At 52.9% G+C, this 14,071-nt stretch overlaps 1 protein-coding gene across 1 annotated transcript in view; it reads right to left on the bottom strand.

Moving 5' to 3' along the window:
- Positions 1 to 1,012: 1,012 nt before the first annotated feature.
- Positions 1,013 to 14,071, bottom strand: part of Cep250 (centrosomal protein 250) — a 47,788-nt gene continuing 34,729 nt past the window's right edge. The window contains exons 27-33 of the mRNA XM_059261736.1: positions 13,137 to 13,258; positions 9,948 to 12,518; positions 5,857 to 5,970; positions 5,550 to 5,696; positions 5,101 to 5,196; positions 4,174 to 4,236; positions 1,013 to 2,519 (exon numbers count right to left, since the gene is read on the bottom strand). Of these exons, the coding sequence (XP_059117719.1) occupies positions 2,256 to 2,519; positions 4,174 to 4,236; positions 5,101 to 5,196; positions 5,550 to 5,696; positions 5,857 to 5,970; positions 9,948 to 12,518; positions 13,137 to 13,258 (3,377 nt within the window). The 3' untranslated portion in view covers positions 1,013 to 2,255. The remainder of the gene's footprint in view (positions 2,520 to 4,173; positions 4,237 to 5,100; positions 5,197 to 5,549; positions 5,697 to 5,856; positions 5,971 to 9,947; positions 12,519 to 13,136; positions 13,259 to 14,071) is intronic.

Here is a 14,071-nt window from a genome sequence, read left to right as displayed (position 1 = left end):
CTCGTCCAGTGTTGTGTAGCATTTTCCTACAAGACAAAAACCCTTCCATTTTTGAGGAAAGCCCCTTAAGACGCAGGAGCTCCTTCCTCTAAGGGGAGGCAAAAATTCCATCCTACAGGAAGCTCCCCAAGTAAACAAGTCAAAAGCTTCAGAAAGTCCCAGAAATGGAGCAGATTCACTAGACCCTTCACTCTCTAAGTATGTATCAGTGAGAGTCACTCCCAGACAAACCCAGCTGTCTGGAAGGAGGCAGAGATCAATAGAACTGCCTGGAAGATTCGCCAACCTGTGGAGCTGCCTGCAATTATGCAGTGAGCAACAAGTGTCCAGCATTTTTGAGTGTCACTCATGGGGTGGGCTTTTGGTGATGCCGCTGTCTTTGGGTCATTTCTACTCCTGTAACTAGACCTCGCCCATATTCCCATAAGTAACCCCAATAAAATGCATTGGTTCACCGTATTTCCTACACTGAGTAGCACGATCAAACTCAAGTTAGTTTCATTGTTTTCAGAGGGGACTCTTCAGTACCGGGAACTAGAAAAATATGCACATACTAAAAGATGAAACTGGGATACAATACATACAAAAATGTGTGTGTGTGTGTGTGGACAGGCACCACATATGAAGTACTTAACTGTCAAAAATAGAAAGTGTGAGAGGCTCATGTGCACAGCATGCTCGGCTCACGTGCACAGCATGCTCGGCTCACGTGCACAGCATGCTCGGCTCACGTGCACAGCATGCTCGGCTCACGTGCACAGCATGCTCGGCTCACGTGCACAGCATGCTCGGCTCAAGCACAGAGCACGGAGAACAAGAAAACTGCCTAGAGGGCTGGTGACGTGGCTTGCTGGGAGAACACACACCACCCAGTAACCTCACGTCTTGCGTTCTATTCCCAACGCTCAAAGAAAAGAGGAGGGGGCGCTGCCTTTCTCAGGCTTTGAAGGAGTCTCCAACAATGGTCTTCGGCCTCTGCGTTCTAGTCCATATCCCCTGGCCCTTTCTGTAAGGGACAGGTTTGGCCAGGCTGTGCTGACTGGCCTGACACAGGGTTGGACTTAGAGGCCACAGTCACTTCCAGCTGATGTGCCCAGGAAGGGACACGTGAGGGTGTTCAGGCAGACAACCGTGTGTGATGAGGAGCAAAGCCACATGGACTTCCCGAATCACGACTGTGACGTTAGCCAAGCGTCAAAGAGCTTGATTTAGGTAAAGAAACTTGGTGGCTGCTTACTGTCTGGGTCAGAGCTCGAGGCCTGCTATAATCCAGCCTCTAACCTTGGTCCCACCCTTTGCCACAGACAGACCAGTTCCCCATGAGACTGTTCAGCAGGATTCTCAACTAACTCCTCCATGCCTCAAGGGTCCGTGGGTGACTCCCTTGCTCCCTTGGAACCTCTACAGTACTTCTGTTCATACACAGAGCTGCCTCTAAATTGTTAATGTATTACTTGGTTCTTTTTCTGTTTACATGTATGTGCATATGTATGGGCATGGATGTGCTGTCATGCATGTGTGGAGGTCAGAGGACAACTTATTCCCCCATCTTGTGGGACGGGGCACAGAACTCAGGTTGTCAGGCTTGGCGGCAAGTGCCAAGCACCTCACCAGACTTGTTACATGGTTCTTATCAGTCACACTTCAGGCTGGACCAGGATTTTCTCACGTGACCTTCCCGTTAGACAGCATGCCATGCGGTACGTTCATGCTGCCATACGGGAATCAGTGAATCTTCCCAATCCCCTCGATGTCCTCCTTCGGCCCATCTACAGAAGTGGACACAGCAGCCGAGGGCTAATACAAAGACCTGGGATTTACTGTAAAGGGGAAGGTGGGGGAGACGGTGAAGCCAAGAAGGCAGCAGACACTCCCTGCACTTGGTGCTCCTGCCCAAGACAGAGTACCAGGTGCCGCTGGAGCCAACCGGGCCTTCAGGCTTAGTGTGGACTGTGGTTGCTTCAACAGGTGGAAAGACAACAGATGCCCCGCAGGCAGGACAAGGCACTTCCTGGGTAACAGGAGGTCAGCAAGCAAATGCGATTTGCCTCATTCCCATGTGAGCTGCGACCCTCTCTGGCCTGGAGGGTTCCCATTCTTTTCCTGGGACTGTCAGCTGACCTGGTCCTCCTAGTTGGGTAACAGAGCTAAATCTTGCCTTTGGCAAACTTGTAGCGTTGGGGGAACTGTGACCCCCTCTGCAGTCATCCGATGTGTGCCACCTGGCTGGCTGTGTTCTGCCCTGGCTGCAGCTGCTACCTGGGGGTAGTCTGAGCAGTGTCCAGACTGGGATGTAGCAGGACTGGCCCCGGGGATGTCAGACTCTGACTCAGGGACTCATCCAGCTTTCGGGTCTCAGCCTCTAGAACAGTGGCCTCGGGGGCCCGGGCCACCGTGAGGAGGGAGTGGGAGAGGCTGTGCCGCAGGCCGGCCAGCTCACGGCTGGTCTGCACGGATTGCGCGATGTAGTCCTGTCTCTGCTTTCGCTCCAACGCCAGCTGGGCTCGCAGCAGGGCTACCTGGTGGACAGGAAAACCAAGGAGGATATCGGTTGAGGGCTGGGAAGCTGCTCTGGCCCTTCTGCTCTGGGTTCTCCTGTCCACAGTTAGGATGGTTGCTTAACTGTCAACACAATCCAGCACCTGAGAAGAATCTCAGTGGGGGACTATGTACACCAGGTTGGCCTGCGGGCATGTCTGTGAGGGATCATCTTGTCTACATAAACAATGTGGGAAGACCCAGCTCATGGCGATGGTACCATTCCTTCCTTGGCTTGGGGTCCTGGGTGGAGTGAGCTAAGCAGGCATGCATTCACTCTCAGCTGCGGACTGTGACGTGACTAGCTGCTTTAAGTCCCAACAGCCTTGACTTCCCTGCTCTGACAGACTGTTACCTGGAACTGTGAGCTACAGTAACCCCTTTTCCTGTACACTGCCCTTCTCAGGTATTTTATCAATGAGATTAGGACAACAGGTGACTCACGGGAGCTACGAGCATCAGTAAAACTCAATAACTTCATTTTTTTAATTTTTAGAAGAGTTACTTAAAAAATGTGTAACACTGTTTGGCCTGCATGTATGCATGTGCACCGTGTGTGTCTGGTGCCTGCAGAGGTCAGAAAAGGGCGTCAGACCCCCTGAAACTGGACTTGTAGATGATTGTGAGCCACCATGTCGGTGCTGGGAACCGAACCTGGGTCCTCTGCAGGAACACAAGTGCTCTTAGCTGCTGAGCATCTCTCTAGCCCCTCATTAACTTCACTGCAGGAAAATTTACATTTGGTCAAATGCCCAGTTTTAATTTTGATAATGGATATGCCTAGGCATAATCCAGTTAAGACATAGAACATTTTGACCAGGTAAACGTCCCATCAGAACTTTCGGGAGGAAACATTCCAACTGAACTGGAATGGTGAGGCCCAGGGGTCAGTGGTTTTTCAGAACTCCTCCCCAGATCATTCTAAGGTGCAGCCAAGGCTGGGAATCACCAACCAAACTTCCCATGGCTCAGATGGGAAGAGTGAGATGGGCAGACAAGATGAAGGACTGTTCGGAACTAGGGTGAGGAGAGGCCTTGAGGGCATCTCTAAGGGGCACACCAGGAAAGAGCAGGTCCCAAGGCCTCTCTTGACTGAGTCAGGGGGCTTTGTGGATTTTAACAGACTACAAAGCAGAGCCCAGTCCAGCTGGAGTCAGCCTGCTGACAGTAACTACTGATTCTGAGAGAGGCTCAGAAATCAAATCTATACTTTTCAGTTCTCTCAGGTGGGGTGGGGGGAGAAAGAGAGGAGTGTGGGACCTTTAGGTGAGACCCAGGAGGCACTGGAGTAGTTTCCTGAGTGTGGTGCTTGCCTGGCCGTGTCTGAGTCCACAGTCCTGCCTGCCTACAGCTGAGGGCCAGGCCAGTCCGTGCTTCTTGCCTTATTCTGCCCTAGACCGCCGCTCTGCGTCTCCTCTCCCTTTCTAAGTATGGATCTGGAGGTTGGCCTGGACTTGGTACCACACTGCAGGTGGAGTTGGGACTGGAGCACCATTTGTCTCCTATGGAGATCAAAGTTCTCTGAGTGCCAAAGCTACTTTCCCTCGCCTGCTGGAAGTGCACAGACACTAAACCTTGTTGCCCGAGTACAATGAGGGAAAGGAGGAATAGGAAATGGATTCTTCCAGAACATACCTCTCTCTGAAGCTCAAGCACATGCATGCTATCCGAGGAACCTTTCTGACCTCCTCTTCCATCCTAAGGAAAACAAATATGGACCCTGTTAGAATGGGCTGTCCTGCTCTGGAGTTTCCAGAGCACCCTACCTCTGCCTCTGCTCCAGGGCCAGCGAGGCTTCAAGGTGGTCTATCTGTTGGGCAGGCAGTGCTGAACTCCTCATCCCACTCCGGGGTCTGGGCAACATCTTAAGGGCCAGGAGTACTTGAACTTAAACTGAAGTGTGATGGGGCTTGGCTCAAGGCCAAGAGGAGGCCAAGAGGCCCACAGCAGCACCATGGACAACACCTTCTGTGAGGAATGTTTTATTTAACGTCAGCATTCTCCACGGATCTGTTTTGTGGGAGTTTTGGGCTAAAGGGGAAGAAAGGTAAGTGTTTGCCCTTGGGAAACGTTCAAGGAAGTGGGGTGAAGCTGGAGATGTTCAGGACCGGAAGCAGTTCCTCCTACCACGGGACAGGCACAGAAGGGCAAACCCCTTCCCTGAGAACAGGACTCTGTGCCAGGACATATCAGAACTCTAACTTTGTAAACTCAGAACTAAGGGGCTCTTAAATGCAAAGCTGTGGTCAAACTTCTGGGCATGTCAAGAGCTGGTAAGCATTATAGAGCCCCTGGACGCCAGGGACTCTGGGTGACCCAGGGGGACCTGAGGCACTGGTCTGAGAGTGAGTGGATCTGAACCCCTATCCCTGACTGCACTTCCCCGCTGATGTCGGACCTGCTCCTAAGGCAAGGACAGACCAAGGGTGGAATCAAGCCAGGAGAGGCTCTCTAGAGAAATGGAGTGGCTGTCTCTACATCTAAGAGTGGCCTGGGATGTGTACTACAGAGGGCTGAGTTTCTACAGAGGCAAGAAGAAGGCAGGTCAGAAACAGGGTAAACCTGCTGTACGGGGGATGAAGCTTCTCTCGTCTCCAGTGACCCTGCTCGGGATGCGCGCATGGACTCCCTCTTCAGCCTCCTCCGTTCCCGCTCCACCTGCCAATATGCAAGTGAGAAACCACGTGTTGATGTGGAGCCAGAACATGTGCAGGGGTGAGTGTAGAGAGCTAGAAGCCATGGGAAGTAAGACTGCTGGGCTGGGGAGGGCATATGGTAGGGTACAAAGAAGTGCTCCTGGTACAGAGGAGGGAGGTCAACTCTCAGTCGTGGGAGCAGAGGCTAGCTCTGTGGGTTATTGTGAACTATTCCCGCCCTGTCACAACTACTCTGCTCCCTAGCATGACGAGCAGGCGCTCACAGACCATGCATGGCTATTGATTTACTAAAACTGTTTCAGAAACAGGCACAGGAAGCTCTGGGCCCCGGAGGAGGAAACACATGTTCCTGACCTGCTCTAAGGTAGTCCGCAGCTGCGTGTTGCGGTGCTGCAGCTCGCTGCGGTCAAATTCCAGCTGCGCCACTGCTTCCTGCAGACGTTCAAGCCTTTGTGTCCACTGCTCCTCCTCCACCCCAGGACTAGGCTCAGCCACAGCTACCTGCAGGGGAGACCCGTGATGCTCATCTGGGCAGCCCAACAGACAGGGAGGAGAGCTGGAGGGCAAAGGGACCAATCTGTCAGTTTGGGTTCACAGACCCATTCCCAAAGGAGGGGAACAGTGTTGACAAGGCTTCTCCTACGCCCCCGGGCCAGCGTACCTCTCCAGGCTGTCTGTCTTGTCCAGCTTTGGGCCCTTGGTCTGCTCTGTTGGTTGAGTGTGGGCCATGTGACTGCTGCTCCTCCAGAGCCTGTCTGCTGAGCACCAACTCCTCCTAGGGTACAGAGCGAGGGACAAAAATCATACTATGCTAAACTCATGTCCAAAGTTGTCCCATCCTCTACCCTCTTCATAAACAAACCATGTTCAAGAAGGGAGATGGATCTGGGAGTGTGTGTGAATATGTGTGTGGTATTGGTGTTTGGTGTAAGGGGTGTGTGTGTGTGTGTGTGTGTGTGTGTCAGGGCACAGGGAAAGGGAGAACCAAATGGTCTAACCCTGAGCCCTACTTAGATGGTCAGAGCTAACCACTCCAACCAGGTGTCTGTCTGACTTTGGATAAGCTGAAATCTGACTGTCCTTTTTTTTTTTTTTTTTTTTTTTTTTGGTTTTTCGAGACAGGGTTTCTCTGTGTAGCTTTGTGCCTTTCCTGGAACTCACTTGGTAGCCCAGGCTGGCCTCGAACTCACAGAGATCCGCCTGGCTCTGCCTCCCGAGTGCTGGGATTAAAGGCGTGCGCCACCACTGCCCGGCCCTGACTGTCCTTTTTCAACTTTAAAATGGACACAGTATCAGTTCCTTCTTTGAGGGTAGTGAAAAAAAATGAGAACAATGGAACCTGGCATGTAAAAATGTTTAAAATATGTAAAATGTAAGTGGTAAAGAGAACTTGCTGTTTTTCCAGAGGACCCGAATTTGGTTCCGGCTCCCACATGGCATGGCTCCCACATGGCATGGCTCCCACATGGCATGGCTCACAACTGCCTCTAGCTCCAGCTCCAGGGAATCCAACACCCTTCTGGCCTCCACAGGCACCTACACACACACACACACACACACACACACACACACACACACACGGCACGCACTCATACAGACATGCACATACACATTAACAACAACAGCCAGGTGACGGTGGCGCACGCCTTTAGTCCCAGCACTCAGGAGGCAGAGGCAGGTGGATCTCTGTGAGTTCCAGGTCAGCCTGGTCTACAGAGTGAGTAACAGGACAGCCAGGGCTACACGGAGAAACCCTGTCTCAAAAAACCAAACAGAACAACCCAACAACGACAACAGAAGCAGGGCCACCACAGAGGGCTGCCTCTACAGGACGCTTCTGTAGCGTCTGGGTGGGGAGTAGGCAGAGTGCCTCTGTCTTGTTACGTTATTGACAGGACACTCCGTAACCTCAGAGCATGGCTAGGAAGCGTCCTCGTGCCCAGATTCATGCCTCCCTTTTGCTATGCCGCAGGACAGGCCTGGAAATAGGGTGAGCTCCAAGGCAGTAAGATAACTTAGTGGGTGAAGATGCCTGTCTTCTTCTAAGCCTGATGACTGGGGTTCTATCCCGGGAACCCACTCTGTGAAAGGAGAGAACCAACTCTTGCAAGCTAGCCTCTGACCTCTACACATGTGCCATAGCACACACATACCCCTCAAATAAAAAAAATGTTCAAAATCACCTGCTACACACAGCCTCACTGAAACCACCGTTCCCTGCGTATCCATTAGAAATGCAGGCTTGATGCCGGGCGGTGGTGGCACACGCCTTTAACCCCAGCACTCGGGAGGCAGAGGCAGGCAGATCTCTGTGAATTTGAGGCCAGCCTGGGCTACAGAGCAAGTTCCAGGACAGTCAGGGCTGTTACACAGAGAAACTGTCTCAGAAACCAACCAACCAACAAACAAACAAACCGAAAACAAACAAAAAAGAAAGAAGGGGCTGGAGAGATGGCTCAGAGGTTAAGAGCACTGACTGCTCTTCCAGAGGTCCTGAGTTCAATTCCCAGCAACCACATGGTGGCTCACAACCATCTGTAATGAGATCTGGTGCCATCTTCTGGCCTGCAGGAATACATGCTGTTTACCTAATAAATAAATAAATCTTTAAAAAAAAAAAAAAAAAAAAAAAAAAAAAGAAAGAAAGAAAAGACCAGGCGGTGGTGGCGCACGCCTTTAATCCCAGCACTTGGGAGGCAGAGCCAGGCGGATCTCTGTGAGTTCGAGGCCAGCCTGGGCTACCAAGTGAGTTCCAGGAAAGGCGCAAAGCTACACAGAGAAACCCTGTCTCGAAAAACCAAAAAAAAAAAAAAAAAAAAAAAAAAAAAAAAAAAAAAAAAAAAAAGAAAGAAAAAAAAAGAAAGAAAAGGAAAAAAGAACCACAGGCTTGAAAAGTGAAATCTTGGCCGGTCAAACAGCCAGTAAATTACAGAACCTATCTCAAATCCAGAAGCCCAACCCCACTGGTCAGCGTAATTCCTTCTTCACACAATACCCTTTCACCAGGGCAGAGCCTTGTGACTTCCCAGAAGGCCAGGAGGCCCCAGGAGTCGTGTGTCTGAGTGACAGAGTCAGTTTCCTTAGAAAGGCGGATTAAGGGCTGGAGAGATGGCTCAGAGGTTAAGAGCACTCACTGGCTGCTCTTCCAGAGGTCCTGAGTTCAATTCCCAGCAACCACATGGTGGCTCACAACCATCTATAATGAGATCTGGTGCCCTCTTCTGGCTTGCAGGCATACGTGCAAGCAGAATACTGTATATGTAATAAATAAATAAATTTAAAAAAAAAAAAAGAAAGGCGGATTAAGTTTGTCGGGGAGATGGAGCTGTCTATGTGGAGCAGGGAAGCAGTTCTCCCCACGGCTCACTCTCCTACTAGCCTTGCGGACGAGTGTAAAGATCAATCCACGTGAGTCTATTTAATGGGAAGGTGGTAGGGATTCATTAGGATATAACTCGAGGAAATACACTCACAATACAGAACGGAGTAGACAGCTAAAATCGCCCTCTGATCTGACCGGGAGCCAATCCTCCCGGCAGTTCAATCACACCAGGAAGCAGGAAACAGGGAGAAGGGGCTCTGACAATGGCAAGAAGCACTGCCTCTTTCGGGCCCTAGAGCCCAAGGTCATGGGTGGAGCAAATACCACTACAGACAGGAGTCTCGGGCTCAGGGCTGGGGCATGGAGACAACTGAGGCACGGAGCTTGACCTCCAGTTAAATGTTACACCCTGAAGTCCTAGTACCAGTGGTCCTCAATCTTTCAATACAGTTCTTCACGTTGTGGTGACCCCCAACCTTAAATTTATTTTTGTTGCTACTTCAAAACTGTAATTTTGTTACTGTTATGAACTGTAATGTCTGATATTCCTGACGGTCTTAGGCAACCCCTGCAAAAGGGCTGGCTGACCTCGGGGGTCTCGACCCACAGGCCAAGAACCACTGTCTTTAATCAACCCACGTACTTCCTACCACAGCCCTGAGCTCCACGCTGCCCATGGCACTGTCTCGTCCTTCACTGAGCCGCCTGCTGGAACGTCCCCTTGTGTGTCCCCCAGGTGCCTCGCTCGACCTCCTCAACCGTGCTTCTCTCCACCTTCGTCGGCTGAACCCCTGGTGCTGTGCTTCCTCTGTCCTTTCTCTACTCTGTTCACACTTGCTACCCTAGTCTCCGCCTCTCCCGGGACTTCTGTCCGTCGTCTCCTGTCTTCCCGAGGCTGCTCGGCATGCATGCGTCCTGAGCAGCTACTCTGAACTGTTCCTAACTCCTCCACCCACGTCCCTAGGGACCCAGTCCTTAGGGGGCCTGGATGCCACAGCTCCCGCTGCCCTCTCTTCGTCTCTCGTCAACACCCTCTGTGTTTCGGGTGACTGGAACCTCTCACAGGTCCTCCTTATGTTCCTTCCTCCTGTCTCTTCTGCCTTTCCCCAAGAAAGCCGCACCTGCACTGTGCCTGGCTAGTTCCCTACCAGTCCCTTCCAACTTCACCTTAAACGCCGGTTTTACCAAGAAGCCATCTGGCACCCGCCCTTGGGGAGCTTGGGTGTCCCAGCAGCGTACTCGGAGCACACGGAACTTCCTTTATCAGACATGGACTCCAATGACTATAGTTGCTCATTTGTTCTGCTAGCTCTGAGGTATGGAGGGGCTCACCACCTCCGCGCTCTCTCTCTGAGGTACCACAGGCAGGCAGCCCTTAGCTCAGCTAATGAACTCTGTCCCATGCCCTTCCTCTCCACGCAGTGACTCACCTGTAGCCTTTGCTGTTCCGACTCCCTCTCTAGGACAGAGGCTTGCAGGATCATGGCTATCTCCTGCAGACTGCTGATGCTGGCCTTGCTCTGGGCCAGGGACAGTGCCAAGTCCTGAGCCTTCTCCCTCCATTCGATCTCCCTGGCCTCCGTCTGCCTCAGGGCATTCTGCAGTCGCTCCAACTCCTTCTCCACTGGGAAGGCTCTGCGGCTTGGGGAAGAGGCCTCCAGACTCTGCCTTTGCTGGGCCTCCCTCAGCATCAAAATCTCTTCTTCCTTTCGGGCTAGAACCAGCTGTAGCTCCCTTAGGCTCTCCACAAGGCCCCCTGTCTCCTCTTCTCTCTCTTGCTGCAGACTTTGCTTCTCTTGGAGTCCACTTTCTTGACTCCTCTGGGCCAGCACCTTTTCCAGCAGCTGCCCCTGCTCTTCCTGCTGCCTCAGCTCTTCCTCCTTCTGGGAAAGGGCCTGCTGGAGCTGCTGCATAACCTCCTGGTGGTGGAGAGCCTGGGCCTGGATCTCACCTTCTCGCATCCTCAGGGCCTCCTCCAGCTGCTGAGCACGTGCCTGGCAGGTGTCCAGGGTAGCCTGCAAGTTGGTAGTGCTGGCCTCCAGAGTGCAGCTCAATTCAGCCTGCTCAAGGAGACTCTGCTCTTTGTCCTGCAGGGCAGCCTGGGCTTTGCTGAGGGCCTGCTGCAGAGCCTCTGCCTGGCCCCATGCAGCGTCCTCCTGATGGCGGGAATACTGATTCTCCGCCCGCAGAGCTACCAGCTCTTGTTCTTGTTCTCTAAGTGTGGCCTGGGCCTGCAGCCAGCTGTCCTGCAGGGCCCTGGCTTCCGCCTCATGCTCCTGGGCCTGTTCAGCACACCGCTGGTGAAGGGCCAGCACAGCCTTCTCGTGCTCCCGAGACTCAGCCCTCAGGTCTCCCAGCACCTCCTCCAGGGCCCGTACCTGCCGCCCCTCCACTGCCAGCTCTTCCTGGAGCCTCTGCACCTGTTCCTTGTGCTCCTCCAGCTCCCTCTGACGCCCCTGCAGCGTCTCCTGGGCCTGCTCCAGAGCGGCCTGCAGAGCACTTGTCTTTTGCTTCATGCTTTCCTCCTGGCCCCGGGTCTGCTGCTGTTCTTGCTGAAGGGCCTCCAGTTCTTGGTCCCTCTGGGCCAGAGCTCTCTGGGCCTCCTCCAGCTGACCCTGAAGTGCCTGCTCTTTCAGCTCTCCTTGTTCCTTGGCTTCCTGGAGGTGCCGCTGCAGGGTTGCTAGCTCCTGCTCTCGATGGGTCAGGAGCAGGCTAGTCTCACCCATCTTCCTGTGCAGGCCTTGGAGCTGCTGTTCCAGCTGGCCCGTGTGCTCCTGAAGTTCCTGGATGCGCTCCTGCTGGCATTCTACCTCCTTCTCCTTATCCCGCAGGATCAGCTTTAAGTGCTCCAGGCTCCCACGCTGGGCTTTACTAGGGCTCTTTCCATCGTCTGGCCGCTCGTGCATCAGCTGCCGCTGAGAGGCCAGCTCCTGGCCGCGTTCCCTCAAGGAATGCTTGATCTGCTCCAGGTCCTCCTCTAAGATCTTGGTCTGCAGCGTCCTCTGATCTTCCAGAACCTGAATCCTCTCCTTCTGCAGCATCAGCTCCTGGTCCTTCCTCTCCAGGTCCTGAGTCAGCTGCTCTTTCTGCTTCTGCAGTTCCTTCACCTGCTGGCGCTGGGCCTTCACCTCCTGGTCCCTCTCCTGCAGCTCTCTGGCCAGATGGCTGCTGTGGCTCTCCAGCTCCTGGAGCTTGTTGCTTTGTGCCTGCAGCTCCTGGCTCCTTTCTTCCAGGTCCAGTGTGAGATGGGTTAGAGCTACCCTCTGCATCTCCCTCTGGCCCTCCAGCTCCGCAATCACCTGCTGCTGGCCCTCCACTTTGTGATGGCTTTCCTCCAGTTCCAGGGCCAGGCACTCTAGTGTCACCAGCTGCTTCTTCAGATCCTGAATCTGTCCCCTCTGGGATTCAATCACTTGAGCCTTCTTCTCCAGTTCCAGGAGCTGATGTTCCAGGACACTCCTCTGGGTCTCCCGATCTTTCTCCAGTTCTCTGATCTGGTCCCGCTGCACACTCAGCTTCTGCTCCCGCTCCTGGACGGCCATGGGCAGGTGCTCTAAGACCGACCTGCACTTCTCCAGCTCCTGAATCTGTTCTTGTTGCAGGTCTACCTCTTGGCTCCGCTGCTTCAGGTCCAGGGAGAGCAGCTCCAGAGCCGCCTTCTGCATTTCCCGCTGCTTCTCCAGGTCCCGGATCTCAGCCTGCAACGTCTCCACCTCCCGTTCTCTGTTAGATAGGGTCTGGGCCAGCAGGGCTAGATTCTCCTGCAAAGCTTTCCCCTGGGCCACCTTTAGCTCGCCCTGCTCTCGCAAAGCCTGGGCTCTCTCCCGCTCACTCTCTACCTCCTCGTTTTTCAGTTTCAGTGCTGAGCGAGCTGTTCGCAGATCTTCTTCCAGGACACCGGCTGCACTTGCCTGAGCCTGGGCTTCTGCAACACATGTTTGCAGATGTTCAACCTGGGCTGTCAGCTTCTCCTCGGATGCCTGCAGCAACTCACACTCATTCTGAAAGCAAGAGACAAAATGCTTTAAGGCAAGATTATTTCCTTTTTATTTTGGTCTTTTGAGATAGGGTTTCTTAGTATAGCACTGGCTGTCCTGGAACTTACTCTGTAGACCAGGCTGGCCTTGAACGCAGAGATCTGCCTGCCTCTGTGCCTGCATCTGTGCTGGGATTAAAGGCGGGTGCCACCACCGCCCGGCCAAGATTATTTTCTTGATACTGTCACTTTAACACTGGCCTCTTATTTTGTGGCACCATCAGTGACCAGGCCTTAACAAGGACTGAAGAGTGACATATTCCACTTAAGCTGATTCTATACAAGAGTGTCCCTACAACCTTCTAGAGCTCCTTTGTGTCCAGGGAAGACAGTCTGGTGCAAAGAGGCATTCTAGACCCTGATCTTGCAGATCAAGGAATAACAGTCTAATCTTAATTCAGAAAAGCAATTAGGTGAAGGTTCACCATGACCTTACTAATGGGAAGGCGGGAAGAGTCATGGGACTCTGAGACTTGTTGAAGGAAGCCAGGCATCTGAGCACAGGCCACAGTGGGTCTGAGAGGCAGAACCTTGAACTCTAAACACAACTCCTGAGGCACTCTTCCCCAGACCGGCACTTTACCTGAGCTTCCACTTTCTGCAGCTCTGCCTGCCGTAGGCGACTCTGTAAGGATGCCACAGTCTCGTGCAAGTCCCTCAGCTCAGACTCCAGGGCGTTCTGTTTCCCTTCCCACTTGGATTTCTCTTTGAAACGAGCAGAGATGTCGGAGTCAGGTGCATGGTCGCAGGTGGGAGAACACAGGGTATAGAGGCAGATGGAGGACGGGGATCAGATCAAAGAGGAACGAGGCCAAGGAGGAGAAAACGACACCTGGTGTCCTGTGCCATCGCCTGTCTGGCAGCAGCGGCTTCCAGCCTCACACCTGTCTGCTGTGAGCCCTGGCACAGCACAGCCTGCTAACCATCCTACACGTCCTCATCCTGATCTCCCAGGGGTCCTCAGATGAGTTCTCCACACATGACAGCAGGGCCCCTTCTAGCCCCAAATTATATGAGTTTGTAGGAGGTTCCTGGAGGCCCTCAAGTCTGAAGATACCCCAGAGCCAGCTGTTCGTATGGACCTCAGGGAACCCTCAAATGCCTAAAAAGGCTCACCTCCTTCCTTCTGCAATAGAACTTCAAAAGGGAACAGTCTGGAGGCTCCTTTCCTTTCCAAGTGGTGCCCACCCCTCCAAGCCCTTGCCAGAGGGACATGACAGTGTGTTCTTCCCGACTCCCCTTCCTGGCCTTCTCACGGGGAGTTGGTAATCCTTTTGTCCTCAAAGGCTAATTTTGAGGGGATAGTGGGGAATGATAAAAATAAGTAACACAGATAATTGATGAAAGAAACACAATTTTATGTTCTGATAGTTCTGGCCCAGGGTCACCAGGATTTCATGCTTGAAAAAAAAAAAAATCTTCTGTATGGGCTGTTGAAATGGCTCTCACTACTACACCTGACTGCCTGAGTTGGATCCCTTGGGAACCTATTGATAGAAGATGAGAACTGATTTCCAC

This window comes from Peromyscus eremicus, chromosome 4 (assembly GCF_949786415.1).
Source record: "Peromyscus eremicus chromosome 4, PerEre_H2_v1, whole genome shotgun sequence".
NCBI lineage: Eukaryota > Metazoa > Chordata > Mammalia > Rodentia > Cricetidae > Peromyscus > Peromyscus eremicus.
This window is presented reverse-complemented; position numbering and strand designations above follow the sequence as displayed.